The sequence below is a fragment of the Odocoileus virginianus genome, chromosome 20 (genome assembly GCF_023699985.2).
Source record: "Odocoileus virginianus isolate 20LAN1187 ecotype Illinois chromosome 20, Ovbor_1.2, whole genome shotgun sequence".
Taxonomy (NCBI): Eukaryota; Metazoa; Chordata; class Mammalia; order Artiodactyla; family Cervidae; genus Odocoileus; species Odocoileus virginianus.
In genome coordinates this window covers 14,472,874-14,490,589 of record NC_069693.1, presented here as the reverse complement: position 1 = coordinate 14,490,589, position 17,716 = coordinate 14,472,874, and the positions used below count along the sequence as shown (strand labels likewise).

The window sequence follows — 17,716 nt, the reverse complement described above, 5'->3', positions numbered from 1 at the left end:
TAGCTTTGGAATGTAATTTGGAATCCAACTCTTTTTTTTTCTTCCAATCAATGAGCACAGGATAGCTTAATTTTTCTGAGTGCTCATTATAAGTCTATAGAAATGCAACTGATTTTTGGTATATGGATTTTGTATCCTGCAACTTTACTAAATTTATTACTTCTAAGTTTTTTGATGGACTCTTCAGGGTCTTCCTGTATATACTATGATTTCATCTGCAAATAGTGACACTTTTACTTCTTTTCTCATTTGTATACCTTTTATTTCTTTCTTCCTTTTTTAAAAAAATGTAATTGCTGTGGCTAAGACTTCTAATTCTGTGTTGAATAAAAGTGGCAAGAGTGGGCATCTTTGTCTTGTTCCTGATTTTGGAGGAAAAGCTTTCAACTTCTCACCATTAGGTATGATATTGCTATGAACTTGTTATTATGCTGAAGTATGTTCCCTCTATATCCACTTTGCTGAGAGTTTTTATCATAAATGGATTTTTAATTTTTGTCAAATATTTTTTATGCATCTATTCAAATGATTATGTGGGTTTTCTCCCTCATTTTGTTAATATGTTGTATCATATTGTTTGGGGGATGGTGAGCCATTCTTGCATCCATGGAATAAATCCCACTTGATCATGGTATATGATCATTTTAATGTATTGTTGAGTTCAGTTGGCTAATATTTTGTTGAGGAATTTTAAACCTGGGTATGTATTTCTTTTGTTTCTACAAAAAAAATTGCATAAATTTGCCACATAAATCAGTTAAGTGAAGGAGAAGAAATACGTATGTGTACTATATTTTATAATTACATAATTACCTTTACTAGTGCTCTTTGTTTTTTTCACATGAATACATATTACTACCTGGGACTTACTTTTAACCTGAAGAACTCACTTGAGTATTTCTTTAAGACAGGGTTGCTAGCATTTAATTAATTCCCTTAGTTTTTCTTTATCTGGTAATGTCTTTATTTCATCTTCACATTTGAAAAATAGCTCGTTTGAAAGTTTTTTGAGCACTTTGTATATATTATCCCATTGCCTTCTGGTCTCCATTGTTTCTATGCAATGTCATCAAGTAAACTTATTAGGGATTCACTTTTAAGTGACAACTAATTTTCCTTTCTGCTTTCCAGATTCTCTCATATTTCACCATTTTTACCATGATTTGTCTGTTTGTAGATCTCTATGAATTTATTCTATTTGGTGTTCATCAAGCTTTCTGGATATATAGATTAACATTTTTCAATTAGTTTAGGAACTTTTCATCCATTATTTACTTTAATAGGTTAAAATGCTCCTTTACTCTTTTCTGTTACATCTATTACAAGAGTGTGCTTAATGGTTTCCAACATTTCTCTGAAGCTCTTTTCATTTTTCTTATTTTTGTGTTGTTGTTCTTCAGGTTGCATGATGTCTATCGAGATACCTTTAAGATATGCTTTAAGTTATACTTTTTTTCTGTCTAGTTCATATCTACTGTTGAGACACTAGTGAAATTTTCATTTTGGTTATACTTTTCAACTTCAGTATTCAGAATTTACATCTGGTGATACTCAGTTCAGTTCAGTTCAGTTGCTCAGTCATGTCTGACTCTTTGGGACTCCATGGACTGCAGCACGCCAGACTTCCCTGTCCATCACCAACTCCCTGCTGATATTAAATAACTTCTGTCTCTTCACAGATTATTTGTATGACATTATGATTATACCTTCATTTACTTTTAAGCATTTTTATTGTTTATTTGAACATATTTATAGTTGTTACTTTGAATCCTGTGTTCAATCTAGTTGTTTTCACAGGCAGTTTCTATTGTTGGTTTTGTATTTGGTTTATGGGTTATATTTCCTGTCTCTTATTTATGGAAAGTTGACATTTTTAGATACTTATTTCAACTGTGATACTTTTGTCTCCTTCCCTTCCCCAGGTTTGTTATCATTATTTATATTTCTTATTTAGTAACTGGCTAGACTAATTAAGTGAAATCTATCTCCCCTATAGTGTAAATCTCTAATATTGCTCCTTGGAGTATAGACTTGACTAGTACCACAGTCACCCTTGGATGACAGTGGTTTTGACAAGGCTCTTTGAATGTCTCTTTACCTGACCACACCAAGCTGTTAGGATCCACTAATTGTGACTGATGGCACTATTATTTTCAGTAATGCCCTGGGGATACACTGCTTCACAGACTAAGGAAATCAAGTCAGTGTTTGAGATTTGTTCTGACAATAGGAAGGGCTCCCCAAGTATCTTTCTCTGATCCCTTCTGACAAACTTGCCTGCCTACAGTTTAGCATTTATCTCCAATGAATTTTTCAATCTTTATAGCCTTTCACTAAAATTTCCAGTTTTTGAGACTGCCCTTACCCTTGAACTTCTCCACACTCCATTGCAAGTGGAGAGGGATATGGAGGGGGTTGCTCGGTAGTCTTGGGTCTCAGCTCCCCTCTCTTGGCATGGAACTCCTACGCCATGAGCCAAGGCAAAGACAATTGGAACCCCAGTATTCTCAGTAGTGCCACACCCAAGGTACAGCCTACAGTTCTTAGGTGGCTGCCAGGCAGTTGCATGGCTTAGTTGCATTTGCCTGAGCGAAGGTAGCTGGGGGCAAATGAGAAATGCTGATGTTCTGCTCCTCCCAGGAAGATCTGACTGGGAGCAGGGATTGAGGAGGAGTGAGGAAGTTTGTGTCCTTAGTTGTACTAGTTTGGAAAAGAATCTTTCTCACTAGGATGGAGGGGTAAGGAGGGGTGCAGATTAGGTTCAGATACTGCAGACTTTTACAGTTCTTAGTAAGTTTTATTAGATTTTCTTGAACAAATGTTTCTTCATTTGCTGTATGTTTTTATATATAATTTTCGCCAGTTTCAATGGAGACAATCTCCATAGAAGTCCTCATGCTGTCATACCAGAAGTGGAATTCCTCGATCAATTCTTTACAGTTCTAACCATGGACCATGTAAGTTGCTATTTCTCTCCTTTGTGAACATTTCATTTATCTGAATCTTCCAAGAAAACAGCTTTAAGAGCCTACCCCCCACATCCTCATGAAAATCCCCATTTTCACTTTCTAGTGAGAGCTGGAGTCAACAGCACACTGTACCTTCTATGTGCCTATCTCTTTTCCAAATAATGTTCAGTATTCCTATGTATAGATTTTTTGTTCAGAGCAGTTATAGGGTAGAAATAGAATCCCCAGAGGGAGGCATTTACCATCCTTTTACATACTCTTGAGAAAAAGAGCAAATGTATCCATTTAATGACATATGAGCAAACTCTACTTCTGAACAGACCTGATTTTCCAGGTAGATTGGATTTGATGTTGGTTAGTCTAAGACATGGGGAAGGCAATGGCACCCCACTCCAGTACTCTTGCCTGGAAAATCCCATGGACAGAGGAGCCTGGTAGGCTGCAGTCCATGGGGTCGCGAAGAGTCTGATGCGACTGAGCTACTTCACTTTCACTTTTCACTTTCATGCATTGGAGAAGGAAATGGCAACCCACTCCATTGTTCTTGCCTGGAGAATCCCAGGGACTGGGGAGCCTGGTGGGCTGCCTTCTATGGGGTCACATAGAGTCGGACACGACTTAAGTGACTTAGCAGCAGCAGCAGTCTCAGATATAAACAGTAGATTATTATTGATTTCAGAATTGGAGAAGACCTTATCCAACCTATGCCTAAATATAATTAAGGCAGGTATATTTTCACCAAATACACTACTCTGCAGCCACTAAAAAGTGCTTAATAAATAATTTCTCATTAGAAGTTATAATTCTTATATAATGTGAAATGGTGATTAACAGTGATGAACTTGGGGTTGAAAGAAATTTTAAAATATTGTTCATACCCTATTTTCTAAGCTAGATATTTTTCCTATACCAAGGAACAAGGATGTGGGAATTCATCATCATTGATAATTCATGCCACAGGCATGTGACATAAAATGTTCATTTACAATGTTAATTTCTGCTATACAGCAAAGTGATTCAGTTATACAAATACATTCTTTTTCATATTCTTTTCATTATGGTTTATTACAAGATATTGAATATAATTCCCTGTGCTATACAGTAGGCCCTTGTTGTTTATCCATTCTATATATAATAGTTTAATTCAATTCTTTTTTATCTATTAGTCAAAAATGTTTTCTTCAATTTTACATGTAATATGTGGTTTCTTGTTTTAGGAACTGGTGACATTCAGGGATGTGGTCATCAGCTTCTCTCAGGAGGAGTGGGAATATCTGGATTCTGCTCAGAGGGACTTGTACTGGGATGTGATGATGGAAAATTACAGCAACTTGGTCTCACTGGGTAAATTTGGCTATTCACATAATTTAGAATATTTTCTATAGACTATCAGTTGACATTCAGTTAACTCAATGCTACACTAGATGAATTTCTTCTCCAAGTTTCCAAATGCATGGATTGAGCATGGTTTTGGAGATGACACCTCCTTTTAGAACCTTCATCATTCTTCATATAATTTGTATGAAGTCCCTTCTTAGTTTCTTCATATAATTTCTGCCTTCCTTGATATCCAGAGAGCTAGATCTGATTATAGGTTACATAGAGTATATCCTTTAAGGTATCTATTGTATTTTGTTTGAGCCCAGAATTACTTTAAGTTCTTTACATTATTCCCTTACCCACCTCTGGGAGAACAGCTAAGATACTGTCTTGATTTGATATGATTATCAAAAGAATCTGTGTAATTTATAGTTAGATTGGCAAACAGAATTCATATTCATTGCCTGATACAAGTATTGTCTTACACCTGCTATGAGATTAAAGAACTTTGAATTTAACATTAAGTCAGAATTCCAGCAAGGACCTCTTAATGTTTTAGAAAGCTACTTGTTTTCCTCTCAGCTCATGTAGTTCTTGCCTTGTACCAGGCCCTGTTTTAAGCCCTTTTAATATACTAAGTTACCTAATTCTGCAACCCTACGACATAAATACTACTTGCATTATTTTTCTTTGAAGACATTGCTAAGACGAATATTTAGGCTACCTCTCCAAGGTTACATGGCTAATTAGTGTCAGAAGCAGGTTTTATTATGTTACATTTCTTTCTTGTAAGCAGTGTGTTCCATTTCTAAGCACGTTGTGACTACCTTATTGATGGAAAGGAAGTTGCTATAAAGGGTTGTGTGGGATGTGACAAGTCAACGGGGCCAGGAGAGTAAAGACTTGATGAAACAAGGAAAGTCATCACCAGAATAAAAAGCCTAGCCTGTTCAAGCGGAGGCGAGCCCCTGTGATGTTTTGGGGAAACTCCATTTGACTGACCTCTTATGTGTCATTATGGATTTGTTGATTTTCATTAGTTTAGTATACTTTAGCCCATCACAGCCTTTGATTGTTGATACCTAGCTGTATAAATACCAAGGAATTCCTTATAGATTTTTGTGTACCATTGACTCGATTCTTTATTTCTTGAATATATTACTGCTTTCTGAAGTTTCCCCGGGCTCACTCTGTATCTTCCCTATCCCAGACCATACATCTGAATTGGTTAAAAGTGAGTTCTTCTGGACTTCCATGTTTTATGTGTTTTTTTGTTTTGTTTTTTTTTGGACTATTTTATTTATTTATTTTTTTCCATTTATTTTTATTAGTTGGAGGCTAATTACTTTACAACATTGCAGTGGTTTTTGTCATACATTGAAATGAATTAGCCATGGATTTACATGTATTCCCCATCCCGGTCCCCCCTCCCACCTCCCTCTCCACCCATTTTATGTGTTTTGCTTCATCTTGAAAAATTAATACTAGCTATAAAAAAATAAAAATTAATACTAGCTATAAATTTTATTTAGTTGTTTACTTAACATATTTTAGTACACAAAGTATTTTTTCCCCTTTTTCTATTCTTGCATTGTCAAAATGGTGATCTCCTTCAGATAATTTTTTGTCTTTTGTCATGATTCATTAATATGATAACATTCTTGCTTCTGTCACAACCATCAAGGGCATATCTTCTACTTTCCCTGCTCCAGGTTATGGCTCAGATCTTTATTTTAGGAGCCCTGACTCATTATCTGGCTTACTGTCACAACTTAGACAGTAGGCATGCTTAAGATTTTTTGTTTCATGGGAGGTAAGTCTTTGACAATTTTATCTCTTTTTAGCAAATTGTTCTTTTTTTTTTCAACTTCTATGGCATCTAGGGTTTCACTATTTATTTACCTACAAAATAATTTATATCAACATTTTCAAATTGATTAGCATAGGAATCGTATATCATTTTAAAAAATACCCTCTGTGATGGTTCTTTCCCTTGTCATTTACATTTTATATTTGTTAATTATATTCTTTACATGTTTCTAACTCATCACATTCTGATTCCCTATGTATTCAATTCTCTCCTCACCTTTTCTTTAGGTCACTTTGTTCTCATCTATCTTCTTGAATGGGATGTATACATTGCTTATTTTCATTCTTTCATTTTTATTAATATAAACATTTAAATCCTTTCTTTGTGACTAATTTTGTTTCATGGGTTTTTAATATGTAATATTTTCAGTGCCACTATTCTTAGAAATTTCAATACATTTCCACAACAACTGAACAGTTGTTTGATAGAAACTTTCTTCATTTCTAAAAGGAAGTACTTTTAATTTACTGATACTGGCATTCATTTATGATTTTATTGTTGCAGTCAAATAAGATGTTTGCATTATTTCACCTTAATTATACATAACATAATTCAGTCACAGGAAATTATTTTTGTTCTTTATCATACAATGTGTATCAGTCACTTTGGATTTTCTTCAGGTTGTTCCCTCATTGATTACCAATCTCCAGCTAGTTCCACCAGATTGTTACAAAGTGCCTTACACTATTCCCCACCTCCACCTCCCTTTTTTCCCACCTCCTACCTCCACTTTTACATATCATTTCAGCTACAGCTTTACTCAGAACTGCATAAGCCTTAAAATATGGTATATACCTATTATAATGTCTAAAACACTGATATTTTGGGGGCAACATAGCAATGGTTAGCTTTGAGTATAAGAAAATGGAGTATTTGGGAAAGAGCATGAAGGAAAATATGTAAATATAAACTAGGATTTCAGTAGGATAGATGAATAATAGTGACAATACTACTGAAGAGAAGTAAATAAAACATTTCTTTATTCATATATGGGATAAACTCATGAGTATGCATAGGAGGAAATTAATAGCAATGATGGAGATAATATGTGTAAGTAGAGAGGCAATTAGAAGACAATCATTTATAAACACTATTATATATATACATATATCTTACTATATTAGAAATTTCATATGTATATAAATTTGTGTATATAAAATCACTGTAGTGTAGTGTGATATTTTTAAAAGCATGGCAGCATGCTGTAACTATTGCACTATTCTTATAGTTACTTTGATAGTTGTATTCTCCAGTGACATGTGTGTAATATTTGCTTTTATTCTTAAATTCCTTTCAACCAGTGATTTGCTTTTCTTCTAACTGTCAACTACTATGACCTTGAGCCTTGATATTCAGTGGCACATAAAATAAATGATTTTGTCTTTTTGCAGTTTAAGGAATAAGGAAATAAATAGTATGAATGACAACAGAGAAAATTTCAGAATACAAAATTGAAAAAAAAAAAGGGTATGAGGGCAAGGAACTAGATATTGGAATAGAGATGGATATATGAACTTACATAGAGTCAGCTAGTAGTACATCATTTCTGAGGGTACTAACTTTTAGACCTGGACAATGAAAAGGAGATGGTATATAAGGAGTCTGTTTCTGAGAAATGAAACATCTTGTGGGTATCTCTAAATGACAGGAAATGTGGTTTGATGTAGGAGGTGAAAAAGGTTAGGTGAAAGGGGATAATGGATTAAAGCACTGTCTTACAAGCAGAACCTTGTTATCCATGGTAAAGTATTAGGATTATATTATAAAAGAAAAATCTCAGAAAACTGTTAGAATGTATAGGTTATCAAATTTTCATCTGTATTTGCAGTATCTCTACAAGATAGCCGATAACTAAATTCCACATTTGTAAATGTTAATTCAGTTTATCTGGATTATGGATTAGTTCATGCACATCAGTGTTTGAGAAGTTTACTAGGTGATAATCCAACACCAAAATTTCAGACCCATTGCCAATCCATATCTCTTATCACAAACTTCACATCCTTATTCTTATCCTTCTCTGAGCTCTCTTTACCTTTCTTCACACTTTATAACAATATTTTAATCATTCATTTATGCTGTGAATTATTTTCAGCTTTTCTACTGTGCATTTTATAACTTTTATTTTTGTGGTACATGAAAAAAGAAATTGTTTTCTTCCCCCTTTCTTTCAGACTTGGAATCCAAGTATGACACAAAGACTTTATCTGTAGAAAAGGACATTCTTGAAAAAAATAATTCTCAGTGGGAAGTAATAGAAAACAGTAAATTAGTTGGCCTTCAGAATTCCATTTTTAGAAATGATTGGCAAAACAAAAGGAAGATTGAAGTACAAAGACCTGAAGTGGGATGTTTCAGTCAAATAAAAATCATCTCTGAAAAGGTGCACAGTTACAAAAATCACAAATTTCTTACATTACATCAGAGATTTCATGATAGCAAGAAGCCCTTTGAATATAAGCAATATGGGAAGGTCCTTAGTTGTGAATTAAGCGTTGATGAATATGAGAAAATACATAGTGGTAAAAAAACCTCTGAATGTAGTAAATATTGGGAAACCTTTGGAGTAGATGACCCCCATACCCTACAACTGAATATTCATACTGGTGTGAAACCTTGTAAATGTATGGAATGTGGGAACGTATTTAGTTTTTATGAAGACCTTAGTGTACACCGTGATGATCAGAAGTGCTATAAATGTAAGGAATATGGAAGGACTTTTAGAAGAACTGAAGAAATCACTTCATTTCAAAGAATTGATGATTGTGAGAAACCATATGAATGCACTTTTTGTGGGAAATCTTTTAGAGTGCATGCACAACTTACTAGACATCAGAAAATCCATACTGATGAGAAACCTTACAAATGTATGGAATGTGGCAAGGATTTTCGATTTCATTCACAGCTAACCGAACATCAGAGAATTCATACTGGTGAGAAACCATACAAATGTATTCAATGTGAGAAGGTCTTTAGAATTAGTTCACAGCTTATTGAACATCAGAGAATTCATACTGGTGAAAAACCTTATGCATGTAAACAATGTGGGAAGACTTTTGGAGTCTGTAGAGAACTTGCTCGACATCAAAGAATTCATACTGGTAAGAAACCCTATGAATGCAAGGCATGTGGAAAGGTCTTTAGAAATAGTTCATCCCTGACCAGACATCAGAGAATTCATACTGGCGAGAAACCATATCAATGTAAGGAATGTGGGAAAGCGTTTGGAGTAGGTAGTGAACTTACTCGACATCAGAGAATTCACAGTGGTCAGAAACCTTATGAATGTAAAGAGTGTGGAAAGTTCTTTAGACTTACTTCAGCTCTTATTCAACATCAAAGAATTCATAGTGGTGAGAAACCATATGAATGTAAGGTATGTGAGAAGGCTTTTAGACACAGTTCAGCCCTTACTGAACATCAGAGAATTCATACTGGAGAGAAACCCTATGAATGTAAAGCATGTGGGAAGGCCTTTAGACATAGTTCATCCTTTACAAAACATCAGAGAATTCACAATGGTAAGAAACCCTATGAATGTAAGGAATGTGGTAATGCTTATAGTATGGGCAGGCACCTTACTTGATACCGAACAAGTTATACTAGGGAGGAGTCTTTTGAATGAAAGACATATATAAAGCCTATTTGTTTCTGAGTTTCACTGAAAACAACCTGTGTATTTATTGACAAGATTCAATCTCTTTTAAATCTGTTTTCAGAATTTATGGCCATTCTAGAAGCAGAATTGTTCATTCATAAGTGATAAATACTTTCAGCTTTGTTCAATATTGCCAAATATTTCTCCTTTTTATATCAATCAACATTCTGAATATCCATTCACATAGGATGGTCCCAGTTAATCCATTTTTTAAATGTGTGAGAAATGTATTCCTGTAATTATCAATTATTTGAGTTATTTTCATATGAGTTTATCCATGGATGTTTTGCTTACAGTTACTTTTGGTGCTTGTGTTTTTGTTTTTTTGGACTATTTATTGTTTTTGGCTTACTGTTCTGTAATATTGCTCAGATATATCTTTTGCATTCTAATTTTTTGCTTGTTATATATGGTATACTTATCTTCTCCAAAGAGCCAGAACTCTCAGATACTATGTGGTTTTAAAGTATTGTGGTCCTGCAAGGTGTTTGTGTAGATTTGTTTTGTTTTCTATTGATTTTGTTTTAATGGTAGATGTTTAAACTTTCCATTATCATCAAATGTTTGAGTTCTTTTTGAATTTCTATGTTGTTTTGACACAACAGATTTCCCTAAATACCTCCTGCAACACAGTTCCTTTAAGGAACCTTTTCACCTCTAGGCAGTACCAGTCAGGATCCAAATGAAATGGCATTTTAAATATTTCATAAAATATTCTAACCCAATCTTAGCAGTCTCTTAGTAGCTTTAAATGGAGGGGAAACTTTACAGCTATTGCAAGGATTATAAATTGATCACTAAACTTAAATAAAGAGGGTCTATAAACACTACTATTGAATGGCTTTGATTGGGTTTTATAACTATAATTTTCCCTGTTATTCCCACTCAGTGTTGTCTTACTGTGGTTGGCAGTTGGACCTTTGATTTTAGCAGTCTCAGCTGACTCAGAAAAAAAAAAAAAAGACGAAAAAGAAAATAAGACCGTTAATAAGGTTGCAAATCTTAACCACCCATCATCTCTTTCTTAGGACAGTTGACCTGGTTGTTAATCAAAGCGATCAAAAGCCACACTGATTATTAGATTTTTTATAATAATATTTACCTGTTATATTTATATATATTTACATCACTATCATTCATTAGATTCTAATTTTTGAGATTGGTGCCCTGCCCAGTTTTGCATGATCAGCAGTAGTAAGTAAGCTGTTTTCTAATTGGGTATATTGAGCTATGCTTCCCTTACATATTAATTATTAGTATTTTATTTAAACTAGCAGTTAATAAAAGTATATAACTGATAGTTCATGCCCTACAGAGTAAAAGAATGAGTCTCTGTTACTACCCTTATTAGGATACTTGCTATTTCATATCTTTGAAATAGTTCAATTGTATTATAATTATTAATATTGTTACTAATACCTCACTCTACTTACTGAGCTATCATGTCACCACACTGGTGAGTTACTCTTCTATCCTACTCCACCTAGTTATTCTAAGTTACCATCAGTGCTGATTAATTTCCCTCTTCTTGAGTAGTACTCCAGAACTACTTGCCCCACACTTCTTCATGTGGTTTAATATTTTTTGCTTGCTTGAACAAATTAAAACAATGAGCTATCTAAACCTTATCTACAAACTTAAAATTAATGACAAGTAAAATAAACAGCTGTCTTGACACTTATTTTTTGAAACACTAATAAATTAAAAAATTAATATAACATATTCTTATTGTCTCCCTTATTTGTAATTATAGCTACATTTTGGAAATATATCATTAATATTTTTCTTTGAACTTTGTTATGAGCTCCTGTCACTTCACAGTCTGCTAATCTGATAAACCAGAATATAATTATTGTTGTAAACTGTTGTTTTTGATTCTTGCTCATGGTGCTTTAGTTGACAAAACTTTACTTGTTTCCATTTTGTTTTTTTTCATTTCCTCCTTTATCCTTTCCACATGTTCCCTACACTACTTGGAAGCTTTGCTTTTTTTTTCCCCCTAAATACAAGGAGATGTTCCTGACCTATCCTGTTTATTGCTGCCATGAACCATGAAATTAGCTACCCCAAAGAAGGAATTCTGGTTCAATTTAATGAAGAAGAATTCTACTTTATAAAGGGAATGAGGAAAATAGAAAATCACCATAATTTTATAATTATATAAAAAAATCCATTGATGGATGGTAAATATGAAGGTGAAAGTATAAGGGGAAAATGGGTTATTAGAATTATCTCATAATATCTCTCCCAAGTATTTAATTACAAAGATAAAACATTGCATACAGCCCCTTTACCCAAATAATCACCAATAGTGACATTGGTATCAAGGTGATTCACTAAGAAGGGCAAATACTTGGGTAGTATTCTCACCAAAACATGCATGTGCTATGTGCTAAGTCACTTCAGTCATGTCCAACTCTTTGTGACCCTATGGACCATAGCCCGCCAGGCTCCTTTGTTCATGGGATTCTCCAAGCAAGAATACTGGAGTGGGTTGCCATGCCCGCCTCCAAGGGATCTTCCCAACCCAGGGATCGAACCCATGTCTCTTATGTTTCCTGCATTGGCAGGCAGGTTCTTTACCACCTGTGCCACCTGGGAAGACCAAAACATGCATAACTATGTCCTAATAATGAGGGAACTGCAGGCAGATCCAAAATGCAAAACCTTTTGTAAAATAACTTGCTCAGTTCTCCAAAAGTTCATAACCTTCCCAGGTTATAAAAGGAAAGGGAACAAAATACAACATAGGATTGTGAATTCAATTTTTGGAAAATCAGTGGAGAAAACTTGATGGAAGCCAATCAAGGCCTGTCATTTGTTTGATAGTATTGTGCCCAATGTTAATATCCTGGTTTCCATCATTATACTATGGTAATGTAAAATGTTAGTATTAGGCAAATTGGGAGAATGGTATATGGAAGCTCTGCTTTCTTTCAATTCTTAAGCACAGAATTTTTTTTCTTTTAACATTGTTTGCAGTCAAAAATGGGAATAATACAGGCTGGATTTACCTTCCAGCCTAAAATAACAAAACACTAGATAAAATATGAGATATACATGATTTCAGACATTGGACACCAGACAACAGAATGGTCATGCCTAACGAAGTATAAACAAACAAATGTCCATACATTTGACCCAGTGTACTGTTTAGAGAGCATTCCCACATCTCAGCACTGGGAGGGGTAATATAAAGATTTGTAACTCCCTTAAGTAGAAAAGATGGAGCTGAGATTCCAGGGAGGCAGTGATGGCTAAAGTTTGCAGGGCAGAGTATTCAGTCAAGTTCTAATCACTTCAGAGGATTAAGGAGACCACCTATGACCAGCAAAAGAAATGCTTAAGAGCAAAGGCAATCCTTGGAGCTCACATAGGGTCAGGAATTGTTTGTGTCCCCATGAACAAGAATGGTAAACTTCATAATTCACAGGGTACTGGTTAGATTACTCAAAAAGCTATTGCCTCAGTAGAGAGGCAAGCTAGCACTAGACTAAGGCTTTCCTGGTCCCACCCAGCAGAGCTTAAAGCAAATCTTGAACAAACTGTTCTCAAGTATCATCAGTATATTCCAGAACAAAACTTGAGTATATTTATAGAAATGTAAAAATACCAAGGATATTGAGGGTAACTTTCATACTGTCTGGTAGCAAATAAGTTTTATAAGCAGGCACACATGACTATAATAAGTAGAAAAATCAATAGAAATACATCCAGAAATGACAAAAATAGATTTTGTATTCGATTTACAAGATTTTGTATTTGTTAATAGATACTAGCAGTACAAAACTATATCCTGCATGTCCAAAAAGGAACAAGAGAGATTGATCTTGGTAAGTACTGATGTGGAAAATATTTAAGACTCAAACAAATCAAGAGGTTAAAAACAACAGTGTCTGAGAATACAGTTAATAGGATTAATCAATTAAACATTCCAAAAGCAAGCATTACTAAACTTGAAGACATAGCAATAAAAACTATATAACTGAAACAGAAAAACAGAATGAAAAGAGAGCTGTGGGACAACTTCATCTAGCCTAATTATGTGTAGTAGAGATCCCTGAAAGACAGGAAGAATGGGCAGGGGACAAAAAAATAATTGAAGAAATAATTGCTGAAAACTTTCCAAATTTGATGAAAACTGTAAACCCAAAGATCTAAGTTCAACCCATCCCAAGCACAAGTAACAAGGCAGAGGGGAGTGGCAGTGGGGTCGGGGAGGCAACTATTCCCAGGGACCCATAACTACACTGATTAAAATCCATGATAAACAGGGAATCTTAGAAGCAAGGGAAAAAAAATCTCACATGTGCAGAAGAGAATATAAGAAAGAAACTGCAAGTTGGAAAAATGAAGGTCAACTGGATTGACCTTGGGATTTGAGGAAAAACCTAGCCCACTGGTGAGTTCCCTGGTGGAGAACTGGGTGTTTTGTTGTTTTGTCTTCCCATATATTCCAATCTGAGCACCTGAGAAGCTTGAAATTAGAAATGTCACCAAGTGCAAATAACTACCAAAACCCTAAACAATAACAAAAAAACAAAACATCCGAAGTATACTTGCTTTTCCTATCAAAAGGGCTGAGAAGGTTGCTGACCTGCAGAACAAAACCCTATTGACAATGCCAACTCTACACTAGCTAAACACTTTAAAAATACCAATCTTTCACACTATTATGCATGACACCTAGCAACACCATCCTCCCTTTTTGCCAGTAAGTATCTGCAGAGGCACATGAAGATGCTATGTGTGTGAACAGAAACCTGACAGCCATCCTTGCCCATTAATAATGGGCATCTATAAAGACTGTATGTATGAGTGGAACATTGACTGCCATCCTAGCCCAAGGATCACGAAGCACACCTCATTTCCTGGCTGGCAGGTCCACTGAGAGGGTGTAAGTATGACTGGGGCATTGATTGTTGTGACTCGGCACTTATTCCTCCCCTTACTATCTGGTAGGCATTTACAGAGGCAATATGTAAACTATCACTCCAGATGCAGCAGTAACATGCACCCTAATGTTCACAGCAGCACTATAGTATTTATAACAACTAAGATATGGAAGCAACCTAAGTAAGTGTCCAGATGAACGGATAAAGAATGGATAAAGGAAATATGGGGGATACACACACACACACACACACACACACAATGGAACACTACTCAGCCATAGAAAAGAATGAAATTTTGCATTTGGACCAACATGGATGGACCTAGAGGGGATTAGTGAAATAAGTCAGACAGAAAAAGATGAGTACTGTAGGATATCACTTATTAAATAAAACAAATGAATAAATATAACAGAAACTCACAGATACAGAGGAGTAGGGGTTACCAATGAGAAAAGGGAAGGGGGAGGAGCAAGCCAAGGGTAGGGGATAAAGAGATACAAATTACTATGCATAAAATAAATAAGTTGCAAGGATATATTGTGCAGCACAGGGAATATAACCAATATTTTATAATAACTTTAAATGGAATACCTATAACTAATACAATATTGTAAATCACTATAGATCAATAAAACAGTATTTTTAAAAAATGAAATACCTAGGAATAAATTTAACCAAGGAGGTTAAAGACCTGTACACTGAAAACTATGACTTTGCCAAAACAAACTGAAGGAGACACAAATAAATGGAAAAAAATCTGTGCTTATGGGTTGTAAGAATTAATATTTTTCAATACCCATATTACCCCCAAAGATTTTTCAGATTCAACACAACTATATAAAATGTCAATGGCATTTTTCACAGAAATATAAAATAATCCTGATTTTAAACTGTAGTACAAAGCCTTAGGAATCAAAACAGTGTGGTATGGGCATAAAAACTGACATGTAAATCAGTGGAACAGAATAGAGAGCCCAGAAACAAACTCACACATTGTTATAATTAATGAGAAAGAAGCCAAGAATATACAATGGGAAAAGGATATTCTCTTCCATAAGTGGTGCTGGGAAAACTGGACACAAGGATATTCTCTTCCATAAATGGTGTTGAGAAAATTGGACACCACATGTAAATGAATGAAACTGAGCCACTGTCTTACACTGTACACAAAATCAACTCAAATGGATCAAGGAATTGAACATAAGACCTGAAATCACAAAATTCCTTAATGAAAAGGGGGGTAAGCTTTCAAACTTCAGTCTTAGCAATTATTTTTTTGGATTTGACAACAAAAGTAAAAATAAACAAGTGGGACTACATCAAACTAAAAAGTTTCTGTACAGCAAAGGAAACAACAAAATGAAAAGGCAACCTATGGAATAGAAGAACATATTTGCAGATTACATATCATATGGGGGTTAAATGGAAAATATATAAAGTTCATACAACTCAATAGCAAAATAATAATCCAAATAAAAACTGTGTAGATGATCTTAATGGACATTTTCCAAAGAATTCTAACAAATGACTCACACACACATGAAAAGATGTTCAACCTCACTAACCATCAGGGAAATACAACTCAAAACTAGAATGAGATACTATCTTACATCTGTTAAAATAGCTATTATCAAAACGACAAGAAATAACAGGTGTTGGTGAAGATGTGGAGAAAAGGGAACCCTTGTGCACTGTTGGTAGGAATGTAAATTGGCACAGCCACTAAGGAAAACAGAAGTTTCTCAAAAAGTTTAAAAATACAATTATCATAGAATTGAGTAATTTCACTTCTGGGTATTTCTTGAAGGAAACAAAATCATTATCTCTAAATGATATCTAGGACTCTAGAGCCCATGAGCCCTAACTACTAAATGAAGCCTGCACTCTGCAACAAGAGAAGCCACATGCATTGCAATGAGGAGCTCATGCACTGTAACTAGAGAGTAGCCCCCACTTGCCACAACTAGAGAAAGCCCATGTACAGCAGGTAAGACCCAGTGCAGTCAAAAATAAAATTTTAAAATAATTTTAAAAATTAAAAAAAAAAAACTCAAACTACTTGATGTGCAGCAAAAATGAAGGAAATGAAGCTTGGAATATTTCCCACTTAAAATGGGCCCCTGCACTGTACGGATCTATATAGCAGACTACTGAACTCAAACTCACTTTAAAACAGTGCTCACAGAGGAAATGACACTCACACCAGGACAAGAAGACAACATCAGAAATAAAAAGCTATCCCAAGATTCAGAACCTGACCTGTATGATTATTTATAGTGTTCTCTTGATATACTGGACTTTTGCATATGAATCAAATGTTTTCTATCACAGGCAAAATGCTACGCAGAATTTAAAAATTAATCCAACTGTTGAGCTTATGGTCAATCACCTATGTCCAGTACTTCTGAGTTACCTTGGTGGATTTCTCCTCTCCAAGGCAATGACTTGATAGCCCTTGGGAAATTTATTGTAGAAGAAAGAAGTTATTGTTCTGTTTGGGCCACTATTGATATTACTAGATGGAACCCCCTCAGTTGGCCAGTCAATCACACTTGCTCTGACCCTAGCCATAAATATGAATTTTCTTTCAAAGTTACTCAAGCTCAGAGCAATGAGCTAAATTTCAGTGAAAGAATATAAATTCCCAATTATGAGAAGGGATCCTCCTCCTGTTATGTGATGGCTTTATATAGCTAACAGGCTATGGTCATTTAAGTTTAACAGAACAATGTGTTTGTTGGGAACAATTAAATCATACTAAAGATAATCAGCTTAATAACACTAGGAAATTAGGCTGAGTGCCTTATGAACAATGCTTATATATCATTACCTTTAAAGACAGCAATTGGTAAGGAATAGACTGGGTCAGATGACTAAGAATATACTGGGCCATGCTGAATGGAAGTTCTTGGTTTAAATTCTTAGTTATGATCTTATTAATGCTACTAGTTGTTCTACTTATACTCTGCCCATTTTACAACGTTATTGGTTTTTGCATTACCAA

The 17,716-nt window shown here is 34.8% G+C and overlaps 1 protein-coding gene across 4 annotated transcripts in view; it reads left to right on the top strand.

The window, feature by feature from the left end:
* The window catches only part of LOC110123646 (zinc finger protein 260), a 41,741-nt gene that overhangs the window by 5,432 nt on the left and 18,593 nt on the right, over positions 1 to 17,716 (top strand). For all 4 annotated transcript variants that reach the window (XM_070451788.1, XM_070451787.1, XM_070451790.1 and 1 more), the window contains 3 exons: positions 2,864 to 2,957; positions 4,187 to 4,313; positions 8,334 to 10,647. In XM_070451788.1, coding sequence (XP_070307889.1) covers positions 2,949 to 2,957; positions 4,187 to 4,313; positions 8,334 to 9,745 — 1,548 coding nt within the window. In that variant the 5' untranslated portion in view covers positions 2,864 to 2,948 and the 3' untranslated portion in view covers positions 9,746 to 10,647. Of the gene's footprint in view, positions 1 to 2,863; positions 2,958 to 4,186; positions 4,314 to 8,333 lie in introns of those variants that run through there.